The sequence below is a fragment of the Myodes glareolus genome, chromosome 4, assembly GCF_982192425.1.
Source record: "Myodes glareolus chromosome 4, mMyoGla1.1, whole genome shotgun sequence".
Taxonomy (NCBI): domain Eukaryota; kingdom Metazoa; phylum Chordata; class Mammalia; order Rodentia; family Cricetidae; genus Myodes; species Myodes glareolus.
The window spans coordinates 70,944,397-70,957,989 of NC_142029.1; the positions used below are offsets into that span (position 1 = coordinate 70,944,397).

At 44.6% G+C, this 13,593-nt stretch overlaps 1 protein-coding gene across 2 annotated transcripts; it reads right to left on the reverse strand.

Moving 5' to 3' along the window:
• Nucleotides 1-1,129: 1,129 nt before the first annotated feature.
• On the reverse strand, nt 1,130-12,794 carry Sc5d (sterol-C5-desaturase). Of its 2 annotated transcripts, none has more exons than XM_048416802.3 (6): nt 12,720-12,794; nt 10,593-10,675; nt 8,955-9,172; nt 7,738-7,870; nt 5,359-5,459; nt 1,130-5,059 (listed from the first exon to the last, which is right to left on the reverse strand). In XM_048416802.3, the coding sequence occupies exons 3-6, from the start codon at nt 9,162-9,164 to the stop codon at nt 4,604-4,606; spliced, it is 900 nt and encodes a 299-aa protein (XP_048272759.1). In that variant the 5' UTR covers nt 9,165-9,172; nt 10,593-10,675; nt 12,720-12,794; the 3' UTR covers nt 1,130-4,603. The 2 variants fall into 2 exon arrangements, with proteins under 2 accessions (XP_048272759.1, XP_048272758.1); XM_048416801.3 differs by having other exon boundaries at nt 12,615-12,773.
• Between the last annotated feature and the right edge of the window lie 799 nt (nt 12,795-13,593).

Here is a 13,593-nt window from a genome sequence, read left to right on the forward strand (position 1 = left end):
ACTAATTTGATAGTCACATGCAGAGGGGTGACAAGAGAAACACACTGAGCGTCTTTGCTCTCCACAGGCCATCATGTGTCCGAGCAGAAGGCTTTGTGTGCACTGTAAGCACTGCGGTTTATAAGGCACAGTAGCTTGAAGCTGAACTACGGTGTTTCAACCGTGTTCCCTGGCACTCAGCATGGGCGCGCACTGTGCAAAGTGACTCCGTGAAGCATCCAACTTGCACAATGCCTCATGGGTAAACACCTCCAGAAACATCCCTCTCAGACTGATCAAACAAACAAACAAAAGAACAGAAACAAAACCGAACACCAATCAGTACTACAATGAGTTAAGTATTAGCATGCACTGCTGACATGCTAATAGGGGAATGTTCAAATAAGTTCGTGGCAGAAAAATTTTAACTTAAGCAAAGGGAACAAATTTCTTGAAAAATAGTGCATCAAATCTGAAGAAAAAAGCTGACAACTTAAAGGGGCTTCTGCCCACCGAAACGACTGGATTTGCTCTGTGCTTTCAGGCCACAGTGAGGCAAGCAGCTTTGCACCTTACAGGCTCCCTGGCATGATCTTTTATCTCACCAGAGCCCAACAGAGCCACATAACCATGGACCGAAACTTCCAACATCACCAGACGACTACCAGTCACACCCCAGAATGGAGGGGAATGTGCCTCACCTTAGTCACAGCCACGGAACTGAATGAACTTTTAACCACAAGGGAAGGAAAAGGAAGAGAAAGGAAGGGAGGCAAGGGTCACAGAGTGAAATCTTGTCAAAAAACAAAAACCGCCCAATGACAACAGAATCTTTCCACAGCTTCCGGGCTGTGGGGGAGGTGAAGATGTCCTGGAAGAACGTGAAATGCAGTAACAAGGAAAGACGAATGCTGTCAAGTTGCCATTAACTAAAATTCAACATTTTCCTTATAAAGCATTAAGGAAGTGAAAGAACAGCTACGGCTACAACAGAGAAACCCTGTCTCAGAAAACACAGAAGGAATGAAGGGAGGGAGGAAGGGAGAGAGGGAGGGAGGGAGGGAGGGAGGGAGGGAAGGAAGGAGGGAGGAGGGAGAGGGAGAGAGGAAATAACAACAAAATGAAATAAAAACACAGTTCCACACAATGATCTGTTCACAAATGTCCATGGTAGCTTTATTCAAAGTGTCTCCACACTGGAAATAACCCAAATATCCATCAACAGATACACAGATCTGCCAACAGTAGTACAGTATTCAGTATAATGTTGTAATAGGAACACCACTCATCAATTAAAAGGGATGAACTATTGATAAATACAACAGCACACATGTCAAAACATGTTAAGCTAAAGAAAAAAAAAGCAGCTCAACACATAAGTATGTCTCATCCGATTGAATTTAAGTGAAATTCTAGAACAGACAAAATTAATCCCCAGGGACAGAGTAGATCAGTGGTTACCTGAGGTTGGGGGAACTGCAGAGAGAGACAACGCACGCCCTGGTGAAGGACATGTTCTGCCTGATGTGGGGGCCGGGGAGGGCGGCACTAGTATTTAAATGTTAAGGCTGAACTGTACAATTAGGACAGGCGCATGTAACTTTAGGAAAGCAAGCAGCATACAGACAAGAACCACCGGCTGGATGTATGCTAAATTTCTATCCGTTTCTTTAGTAGCATGTTAGGGGGTCAACTTTTTATCAAATGAATGGCTGGGTCAAATTACAATATCAAAAGAAAGAGACCTAAGTAATGGAGATTAACAGAAGCCTATGAGATAAGCTGGCTCCGTGAGAGGGCACAGAGGGCTCCAAGTCAAAAGACTAACTTCTGATGCCTGCAACCGTTCAGCTGTGGTGTCTGAGAAATGGGTACCCAAACCCATGTCTGACCAGGGGACTGAATCAAAATGTTAAGACTCTTACCAAGTTTTAAAAAAATCTCATTATAAAAAGGACAAATGGTTGCACGTTCAGAAGAATCTGACAGGCTCAACTTAGGAGTTAAAGAAATTGGAATATAACTTTTTTTTTTTAAAGTCTATTGCACTTAGATTACTTTAGAGATTTAGGAAGAAAACATTTTTGCCAGGCTGGAGATGAAGCTGAGAACTTCATACAAGCTAAGCACACACTCTACCATTAGGCTACATCTGTCCCCTGAACAATTATCTTCACAAAGCAAATTATTTAAACAAATTTTTATGAATATTTTTGTTCTGATACCAAACCCTGCCCTGGTGGTCAAGCCCACTAACCCTGGATCATACACTTCCTGTCCTTGCGAAGTGTATTCTGTTTGGGGAGGGAGGGGAGTGAGGACCGGCTTCTATTTTGTTTCTAAATTTTACTGTAGACTGGCTTATGACATGCTTTGAAAAAGGATGCTGCAACAATAAAAATACTAGCTATTTTACCTCATTAAAGATAATTCACAGTGAGCGACGTCTTGTTTTCAATTTTACTTTTATATTCCTGTAACTCAGCTCGATGTTCTTCACACTCCAGTGGGAAGGGGAAGGTCGCCTCCACCACACTCCCAATGAGGACTTCATCGCTGAAGCCAGGAAGCAGAAGCTGCCGTTCCCTGTGCTTGACCCTACTTGGGGGCAGTGGCTCATCTTTTATGAGGGGCAAGGTTGTAAAGCGCACCCGCTGTGACCCACTCGTCCTCACTCCAAGGCTCCTAGCAGCAACTGCTGAGGTGAAGCTGAAGATGACTTCCCAGGTTTGCCTCTGAAATTCTACTTAGCTAATCTTTACTTCATACACATCCACAATGCAGTTTGATCGTATCCACACCATCCTTCCTACCCCCAACTTCTCCCAATCTCTCTCCCAATTTCATATTTGCTTTTTCTTCTTTATAAGCCAGAGTCTAATTAGAGCTGCCCCTAGCCTCAGAGGTACAGGGCCACCCACTGGCACAAAAGCAACTTGGAGAGTGTACCACGGCAAACAGACTCTCCCTTCCCTAGCAGCCATCAGCTGTCAACAGCTCCCCATCTAGAGTAGGGACCTTGGGAGCCCCTCCACCCCATCCACGCTGGAATGTTCACTGCTTGGATGGTGTGCAGACAGACAGTTACAGTGAGATCATAAGCACAATGGTCTCACATGTTCAGAGTCTCACAGTATTCTCCCCTCACCTTGGATTCTTCCTTGATGTTCCCTGAGCCTTGGGGAGAAGGGATGATGGAGATGTTCCATTCTGGGGGGGGGGGGATGTTCCATTTCTTGATGTAGTATCAAACAGTGTATCTTGAGGATCCCTTTGCTAAGAGTTGGGCGAGGGATTCATCTTAGTGATGCTTATGTATTCGGAAGCAGGGGTCGTGGTTATATCTCCAGGAAAAAGGAAATCTAGATTCTTACCCAGAGAGTATTTCCATTTCTACTCCCTCAGAGCACTTGATAATTTCAACTAGCAAATGAGAACGGGTTTGCTGAGTGAGAGATCCTTGTAGTAACTCTCACGTCCAGCAGTCTGACCCTGGGCATCTGGGGAGCTCTCAGCTTTTACAACCGACATCACCTCTGTCTTCAGAGTGACACTAATTTAAACAAAGGATGTGTTGTGCTATAACGTTTAAGTGGCTAACAGCAGTCATGATCAACTTTTATTGGTTTTTGCATAAACAGCCAATAGAATAGGTTTACACCAATACACTTATCTTCCAGCACCCACCTTTCTTCATGGGGCTGAGAGTTTTTTTTTCAGCAGTAGGAAGGGGAAGAAATGGAGGATGAGGTTTCAAAGAGTATCTCAGGTAGACTTAAGTATTTGGCAGTTATTCCCTTCATGTCAAAAGTCAGCTTTGTAACTTGGAAATACATAAAAGCACAGTGCATCCACTTTATTAAAAAGAGATGTGCCACCTGGGTGCCCCAAGTTGATAGCAAGCACTATCTGGAGTCGTGTCTGCAGGCTTAGTAAACAGTAGTTTTAAACGACACGCATCGAGATCTTCAGTTAAGTAATCTCATATCTGGATTGAATCATGAAGAGCTGACATTTAAACAATTACCAGTATTTATTCATTATTCAAATCTGATAACGCTCCAGAGGCACCTATGTATAAGAAGATAATATAATCTTACTAACCAGCCATTAAATCAACCATATACATAGCCACTCGTGTATCAGATAGTTCGGGCTGATGCTCCTATTTGAACAAAGTCCTGCAAGTCCTCCACCGCCACTGCAGAGGCAGCCGCTCCTGGGACAGGAGCCATCTTCATGTTAGTATTTCTTGGCTAGTCTCAGTATTGTTAAGCACAGTGGATTTTTCCCTTAATGTATATGAGTGGATTAAGGCAAAAGAACACAGACTAGCTCCTTCCATAGATTATCTTCTACCTTATTTAAAGTTGCTGTTGGGGCTGCACAGGCTGCGGATCTGCTGGCCTGCAAAGACACAAACTGTCCCTGGGCCAATGCCTGACACATTAGCCACGAGATTACAATCTTGGTGCTCCCAGCATCTTCCCTCAGTTTCTTGTCAGGACTGCTCCTCAGCACAACACGCAATGCTGAGGGTCAAATAACACCACTTATTTGCTATGTATCTTGGCTGTGTGTAGATTATTTCCTTATTTAAAGTACTTAATAGTTGGGCAATAATCTACTTAGTCTTTGCAAATTCTGCATTGCACAGTTTTTCGCTTTTACAGCCATTTTCTGCAAGGCTGTTGAATTCTCCTTCTGCCATCTTCCTCACATAACTATGGGGTCCTTTCCCTTCAAAGGAGGAAGGATGTTTAAAAGAGCCCCCAATTCTATCCCACAGTGTAAAATACTGTCCGTAGTTATAGTCAAAATACATGTGGTGGTCTGTGTGATGAGCTGACCCATTAATAAACGGCCTTAAGACCTGGGGGACACGAAAATCACCGTCGTGGATAGAAATTGTCCAGACATTAACCAAGACATATAACCCTAAGTAGACCACCTTGTGCAGTGGGAAGACAAAGGGGTATATATGGTAAGGTAGACTCTGGAGGAAGCCATCCACAGGGTGAAAAGCATGACTTGCAAATGGAGTGGGGATCTTCCAAACATGATGAGGTTTATGTATGTGCTGAGGAGAAAAAGGATACGGTTAGAGCCATATGCAAACATAGCTTTCACTCCTGGTACAGATATGGCCTAACTGGAATTCACTTCCTCTTTACTCCCAGAGTTAGAACTGTACAACAGGCCCTCCAAGTCCATGAAGGAAACCATAAATAAAATGCACAGAGACCCTATGATGACGACCAGGAGAGCTTCTTGGGTATTTAATACAAGCAAAAGGAAGCCCTACAGTCTAGAGTACAGACTTTATAATACTGAAATGTGTGATATCTTCCCCCTTCTCTGCCCTTTAAATGACGCTACCTTGTAGACCAGTCTATGGTGCAGGCCCCTGTGGATCCAGTAGATCAGCATGTCTGTGAAAAACAGGAACGATACCACACTAGCAACGAGATGAATCCAGCCTAAAAGAGACCATACAGAACAAGAGTCCAAGTTTGTCTCCACAATTAGCGTTCCCTTCCTACATGGCCACATAAATGCAAAAGGAGATCCTAAAATCAAACACAATCAACACATTAAAATATCATCTCCCTTCACTACCTGGAACCACTTCCATCCCAACTTCCCCTCACCGAACAACTTGAAATGTTCTACCTTGCATTTTGTAATTCTAATTAAATTTTTAGCTGGTATACAAAACCATAAAAATTGCCCAGACAGTATTTCTTTTCTTTTTTATGACTTAACTTTACTATTTTGTTTATTTGTTTCTCAAGACAGAATTTCTCCGTGAAGCCCTGGCTGTCCTGTAACTCACTCTGTAGACCCCAGGATGGCCTCAAACTCACAGAGATCCACCTGCCTCTGCCTTCCAAGTGCTGGGATTAAAGGTGTGTACCACCACAGCCCAGCTATTAACTTGACTATTTCTAACCATGTGTATGTAATATGTGCATGGACGTATGAAGGTTCTGGTTCTCGTGTGGCTGGAATTACTAGCAGTCGTGAGCCCCTCAATGTGGATGCTGGGAACTGAACTTAGGGCCTCTTAACTGCGGAGTCATCTTTCTAGTACAAGTATTAATTAAGCTACAAAGAAGCCCCTGATAGAGGACAGTTCCACTGCTTTTCTTCATCTTAGCTTTTTTAAATCCTATCACTGTGCACTGCCTCCTTACCTGGAACTCAATTTCCCACGAACTACTGTCACTCCAGAAACTCACATCACAATGAGTCCTTTTCTAAGATTTCCAGCCTCATCCTTCTGTGATTTTTCTCCAACCAGGCCGATGCACTCAACCTCCTCCGGTGCCTGCAGCATCTTACCTCTGTCTTGGGCTAACACTCTCCCAACATGGCCAGAATGCCCTCTCTCTGATTTTGCCCACTCCCTCATTCACTGTCAACGCCTCTCAATGCACGCTGCTCTGCCCTCCTGTGTTCTGAATGTCAGGAACACGTCTTGAAGGAACTTCAGAACTACATAGAGACCACATTGCTGCAAGACTACCTTTAAAAGAAGGAAGTCTCAAGCTCTAAATGTAGGGGTCAATTTCTAAATTCTGAACAGAGACACAATGGACTACTATAATTAATATGCTCTATGACAGTATTTACAGATATGAAACCATGACCACGGTTACTAAACTATCAGAATGCGAACTGCATACACAGTATTGTTTCTGCAATGAAATCCAAGAAGTAGGCAGGCCCAGATGAGAGGGAGGACAAGACAGACAGGAGGGAGGACATATGGACAAACAGCAGGGCAGCAGACTGTGACTTTTAAGTTACATCTCATATACTACTGGAGTTACTTTCCCAGCAGTCTGAAGTAGCAGTCTTAAGAAACACACAGAAGGGTCCACCCCTGATCAGTTTTTCCTTAGGCACAATGTCATCAAAAACTGACTTTAAAAATGACAGTGGAGTTAAAGTCCACGTGTGTGGCAAGACATAAGCGGAAGGGAGCAGAACAGTCAAAACAACCAGGCAGTTATAAAAGAGGAGAAAAAGGCATGTTTGGAGACTTAAAGAAAGAAAACGTAAGGCAATCATGGAGGTGATCTTGACAATTTCAAAGCCAGCCTGGGCTACCCAGCAAGAGTCAGTCAAGAAAGAAGAGAAGGAAAAAGAAAGGGGAGAGGGAGGGAAGAAAGGAAAGGGGAGAAGGGAAAAAGCAGGCAAGCCAGCTGGGGAGACGGTTCACCAGTAAAGTACTTGTCTCATAGGCCTGAGGGCCCGAGTTTGATTCTTAAAAGGCACATAAAAAATGCTAGCTGTGGTGATGTGGATTTGGAGTCCCACACTGGTGAGGTAGGAACAGTCTGGACGAACTGGCAAACTCCAGGCCAATGAGAGAACCTGTCTAGACTTGGCCAGGTGGCATATGCCTTTTACTCCAGCACCTGGGAATCAGAGGAGACGGATGGATCTCTGTGTGGTTTTGCTCAATTTAAGTCCAAGGCCAATCGGGGCTACCTACTGAAGGCCTGTCTCAAAAAACAAAACAAAACAAAACCAAGCACACACCCCCCCACACACAAACACACAAATCAACAACAGCAACAAGAACAAAAAACAACAATAAAAAACCCAGGAGGTAAAGAATATTCCTGAAGATGGCATTTGAGGTAGCCCTCTGGCCTGCTTCATACATGACCATATATGCACATACACATGAATAAAGAACAAGAGAACAAACAACACAACGTCCTTAATCCCCCAGTATCTGCTCACCACTTGGGAAGTCTCCGATGTCATCATAGAGCTTGCTGTAACCTCTCAGCTCCAGGAGGAACAGTGAAATGGTGGGAATACTAATCCAGGGCAAAGACTTGACTGTGAACATGATCTCTCGATAGACTTGATTCTGAAGATGAAAGTTCCAGTTATTCAAAAGTCACAAAATCTGTTCAACACAACTGTCGTAAAGTTGATTGGGGGTGGATTTTTAAATATGTTCTGTCCGTACTTGGACTCTGGCTCATATTAGGCAAGAACTCTACCACCAAACTATACTCTTAACCCTCAATTTTCTCTTTTCCTCAAATTCTAGTTCATATTTTATTTTTTAATGTGTGTGTGTGTGTGTGTGTGTGTGTGTGTGTAGATATGTGCCTATAAATGCAACGTCTGCAGAGACCAGAAGGCCCCAGAGAGCTGATGTTTCAGGCAGCTGTGAGCTGTCAACATGGGTGCTGGGTACCAAACTTGGGTCATCTTCAGAAGAAACATGCACTCTCAACTGCTGTGCCCTCTCTCCAGGCCCACTAACTTCTCTTTTATACTAAGAAGCCAACTTCCAAACTTTTCCTGTGAAGACTTTAATACACAGGAAAGCCTAAGAGAAACATTCCTCTATACCAACCAAAGGCAGCAAGTACCTTCACTTCTGAGTTATTTTCTCTTCTTCATCAAGTCTATACGCTGAGTATAGCCTATATGGAGTAAAGCCTATGGAGTGATCTTTAAGTGAACTTCCCTCACCAGCTCCTTTCAGTCCAGGGACTACCCGACAAATGACAGTGGCGGTCACAGAAAAGTGTTCCAAGCTGATTATGAACAAGTCTCAACCGCTGACCTTGACTCCCCAGCTCAGCCGCCGGAAAAAACACACATAGCAAAAATACCTTTCAGCACACAAAAGCCAGAGAGTAAAATGTTTACATAGCACAATAACTACATACATGTATTCATGATGATATTATTCATCAATGTCAGCAAAGTAATTAACATCTACGTACATGGGGAAGTAAGATTTTCAGGCTAGCAGAAAATCAGATCCACTTATTATTTAGAATATAAGAAGGAAAGAGGTGATTAACCCTTATAAAAAAACATCCAACCCCTTCAGGGGGCTGTTTTCAAAAACTTCATTTACATATAACCAGTTTAACTGAAAAATTCACAATACATTGTATCATTAAGGTAACAGAAACTCGAAAATCTCTTACCTTTAAAAACTGTGGATGCTTCATTAATGAATGATCATAGACAAAATAATAGCTCAGGGTTGCACAGAGGAAGTAGAGGATATAAGCACCCAGATTTGTGACAATCAGGAGACTAATGGTTTGTCGGACGATGTTGTCCTCGGGCCACGAGGCTGGATACACGTATGGGGTAAAGAAGTAGTGATCGGCAACGCTGAGGACCAGGTCCATCGCAGCCCCTGCACGACAAGTGTGTGGCACTTTACTCCTCATACCTCCGCAATGTTGCAGAAAAGCTGCAGGTATTTTCTGGACCAACAATGATCTTACGTAGCATAGACGTGGCCACCTGCCTCCCCAGGTGCCATCTTCGGCAGCAGAAGAAAATATACATATATCATTCCTAGTTTAACCTCTTCATGTCATATAATGCTGAATTTAGACATTAATCACCTAAATTAATCATCCTGCCAAGCTCAGGATGGAACAACATAATGCAAGATACCTTTGATAGGGTTTCTTCTCCCTTGCCTATTGCCCTAAGGTCTGGCTTGCACACTAGCTACTACCCTAAGTAATGCCTTTAACAATTTACCCATAAGGATTCACAACATAGTCATTCATGCTAGCACACTACCCTCAGGAACTCTTCGTCTAATAACCTTCCAGTAGTTTCCCAATCATGTCTCCAGAAGCAACAGGATCAATGTGTAGCCCTTCTTCAAGGGTAGCCTCCCCTGAGCGATTCCCGGTCTTTTTAGTGTTAGGAAAGCCTTCATTTGGACCGGGGAGATGGTTTAGTCAGCCAAGTGCCTGCCTTGGAAACATGAGGACTGAGTTTGGAGCCCCAGAACCCAGGTGAAGAGCAGGGCATGGTGGCGTGTGTCTAAATAATCCCACTGATGGCAAGACGGAAGGGAGACACAGGAGGACCCTTGGGACTTCCTGGCCAGTTAGCTCAGCCTACCTAGGAGAGTCCCAGGCCAATGAGAGACCCCCATCTCAAACACAGGGTGGAAGGCACCCAGAGACAGCAACTGGAGTTACCCTGCTGTAAACATTCCTTCTAACATGAAACCAGGGAGGAGAATGTGCTAAAGAGCTGTCTACGCAGAAGGAACGTTCCCAGGCCCCTTTATTAGACTTCCAGATAGTTTCCACAGTCCCGTTCTCTTCATTTCTAGATTCCTTCCCTCTTAATACTGCTGCTAACACGCACCAGCCTACTAACATGCATTAACAGTTGTGCATTTTTGCTGTCTGGTTCCATGATCAATGCAGCCACTAGCGACACCTGTTTCCTTTTTTTTATTGTCAAGCCTATGTTATCAAACACGGCTAGTATTTCATTTTTCTCTTCTGGGCAATATTTTGGTCGTCACTTCTGGCTAAAATTCAACAGTTGGTCTTGCCAGTCCAAAAGCCACGAGCGGCTTTAGTTCCCACACCGTCTCTTTCAGTAGGAGGCGTCAGAAACATACCAAACACCAGCAGCACCCTCAATACCATCCTGGGCAGTACTGACAGCAGCTTCATTCTTGCTGCCACCCAGCAGGCTGTCTTCAGCTACTTCTGACACTTTCCCATGGAAGTAAATCCAAAAGTTAACAAAACAACAAAAAGCCAAACATTGCTGGAAGGCACAGGCAGGAGGAGTACCTGGAATGCTGCCCACGAAACAAGAGGTGCACGTTAGTCACTTGGAGTCAGGACCTGTCATCAGATGAGTCTGAGCGCTGAACCTACGACAGAAAGAAAACAGCTGTTTGGTTCCCAGGGCTTGCAGGCTCTGAGATGGAGACTCTGTGTAACCCGGGGCAGGCTGCTCAGCTGTTCCCCACAGGTATGGAACCGCTTTGTGTGTCCTCATAACAATGGAGGATGGCACCTGTCTCTCCAGAATCCCGGGGGTGGATTCAACTTAATAGGAAAGAGAAGACATCTTGGTGAATACTTAATCCATATCCACCTTGAGTGATGCTGAGCACAGCTTCATACATCTGGGATAAATTACACGTTTTCTGTGATGGTCTTGATTCTATCCTTTGCTCACTCTCCCCTGGGACGTTTCAGTTTCTTCACTGAAAATCTCTTCTACCCCCCACCCCTTCCTCCAGCTCCATTACTCAGGCCGTCCTCCCTCCACAGCCTTCCAAGTAGCCTAGCCCAGAAGTTTGCAGCACCACGCCCAGCTAGGATCTGATTTATTAAGAGGCTTAGTCCTTTGCTTATGGGATGAATCACAAATGTTTTCTCTCACTTTGTCATGAAAAAAATTAATTTATATTAAGGGTTAGGTGTTTGGATCTCCATCATATATGGTACTGATCATTCAGAAAAAAAAAAAACCAAACAATTTAACTGGTACCAAGTGTTATATACAGTAATAAACATCCACACATTCAAATAATTTTCTATGTAATTTTAAGGACTAAACTCCTTAAAGTCAGAGGCTCTGCAGATTCAGTTATTTGGGCATTGTTGCTTGAAACTGAAGTTTACATGAAATATTATACTGCCTTAAAGAAGAAGCACCCCCCCCTTTAGGCCTGGGCTGTAATTCAGTGATATTCCTTCTGCCTAGTATGTCCAAAGTCCTGGTTCTTCCCCCAGCATCAGTAAATATGTAAATAAACACACTATTGTACTTTGATGACTTAAAACTAGTTATATTTTTCTTAACTAAAAGAAAAAGCACAGAAACAATAGTTAGCATTTATATATTCTTCAAAAAGCCTACATATTATTAATTCCCCACCCCACCCCATCCCAGTCCCACCCCCAACCCCCCAGCCCCAGGGTCTTAGCTATGCAGCCTGGAACTTCAATTCTCCTACTTCAGCCTCCTGAGCTCTCGGATTCCTTGTACCGAGAAACTCCTCTGACTTTTACACATTTGGAGGGGTAAAGGAGAGGTTCTCTCATCTAATTCTCACCAGTCTATAAGGTATATACTTGTATAAGCATAATATACAGGGCAGTGAAAGAAGGAATAATTTAAATAACTTTGTTCTGTAAGGAATCGTCGATGTGGTGTAAAGCCCACTGTTTGCTTCTTCTACATCGCTACCTCTCTAGAGTCACACAGACGGATAAGGAATTCTGAGTTCTCCACACTAATTTTATTACATAATGCATGCCCCCAAAAAATCCCAGTTAAAGATCAAGGGTCACAAGGCTGTTATCAGCAAGCACTTTAACAAAACAACTGAGGGTGCCACAAACTCAGCTGACTCACAAGTTTTGACCCCAACCACTTTTCAGACTGGCAACTTCTGCAATGGGGCCATGTTTTCAATGGGACCACCTTCGAGTTTACGCGGCAATAAAGCAGGGAGGCCAGTTTACGCGACTTTTCTTAATGATGCTCAAGTAACCATGCCGCCTTCTTGCAGTCTTCAAAAATGGCAGGGAGAGCTGGCCCACTACCCTCACTAGGTCGCAGTAACTAACTGTCAGATCAGACGCAGGTCGCAAAGCAACGCACCAGCGTTTCCCATCTCTGCCTGGATGTGGGATCCACAATAGGCAACCTCCAGCACCGGTGGTGACCCAGCTCTCCCGGGTCGGTGTCCTTCCCTGCCCCTCAACAGCCCTGTCCACATCGCAGGCCCCTCGGCCCAAGGTGTCCACCTGGCCACCACCCCATGCCACCTGCGCCTCTAGCGGGGACGGTCACACCTGTGCGGAGGCTGCTGTCCCAGCATCCGGCAACTGGGGATCCCTTGCGATCGCTCGAAGGTCCTTCCACTCGTGGGTATCCAGCTGCCCGCACACCTAACCTACCTGCCGGGCCAGAGCCGCTCAGTGTGCCGCCGCTACACCGCCAGCGGGGGCTGGAGCTGGGGAGTGCGAGGCACGGCCCGCCCAGCAGAGCCCCGCCCACGTGCAGGCAGTCCGCCAATCAGCGGCCGGCGCCATAAGCTGATGTGACGGCGAATCGCGCGACCTGGAGCGGCGCGGCCTCCGTGGTCACGTGGTCGTAGCTCGCGAGCCCCGCCTCCCCCGCCACCCCTGTCGACTCACGTCTGAACCAACCCGACGCTGAGAGCCGCACGTCTGCGTGAGCGTGGTCACCTGCCCACTTTCTTCCCGCCGTGCTACTGTTTGGGATTCGTGCAAACGACCCGGAATTAGTGCAAAATGGCATTCAGCCTGAAGGAAAATCAATGATGTTTCCTTTGAAGTTAATGGCGGAGGCATTGGCCAATGCTTGTGGCTTAAACATTAATAATTTTTTTTCACCTACCCGGAACAAATCCTGTTCTGTAGCATTGAAAGGTTAGCATTAGCATAAAATATAGAAACTGAAAAATCTGGGTAGTTTAGGAAATTAAAGAGGCAATTATTTTTGGAGAAAAAAGAAAAAGGTTATGATCTGACTGAACCTGGCTTACATAGGTGTTCAAATACTGACAAGATGAAAATATAGATAGAAAAAAATAAATTTAAAGATCAAATTGGCTAATTATGACTCAAGAATCTAGGCAATAACCCATTCTATAAAATAAAAGAGCTTCCCAAAGGTGAGCGGTAGAGATTGGCTGTATCAGCTGAAAGGAAATGAACCTTAGAAGAAGAAAGGGCCAAAATGATGGATGCTTTTACAGTTGCATTCATAGGACTTACCTGTTCTGATTGGCTGCTGTCCTTTTTTTTT

Bases quoted from the DNA above. Each gene is read 5' to 3' on its own strand.
- Sc5d (XM_048416802.3), bottom strand. From the start codon at position 9,164: ATGGACCTGGTCCTCAGCGTTGCCGATCACTACTTCTTTACCCCATAC. The intron at 7,871-8,954 runs GTAAGAGATTTT...TTTCATCTTCAG, and splicing joins AGCATCCACAGTTTTTAAAG to AATCAAGTCTATCGAGAGAT. The intron at 5,460-7,737 runs GTGAGCAGATAC...GGTCTCTTTTAG, and splicing joins CATCGGAGACTTCCCAAGTG to GCTGGATTCATCTCGTTGCT.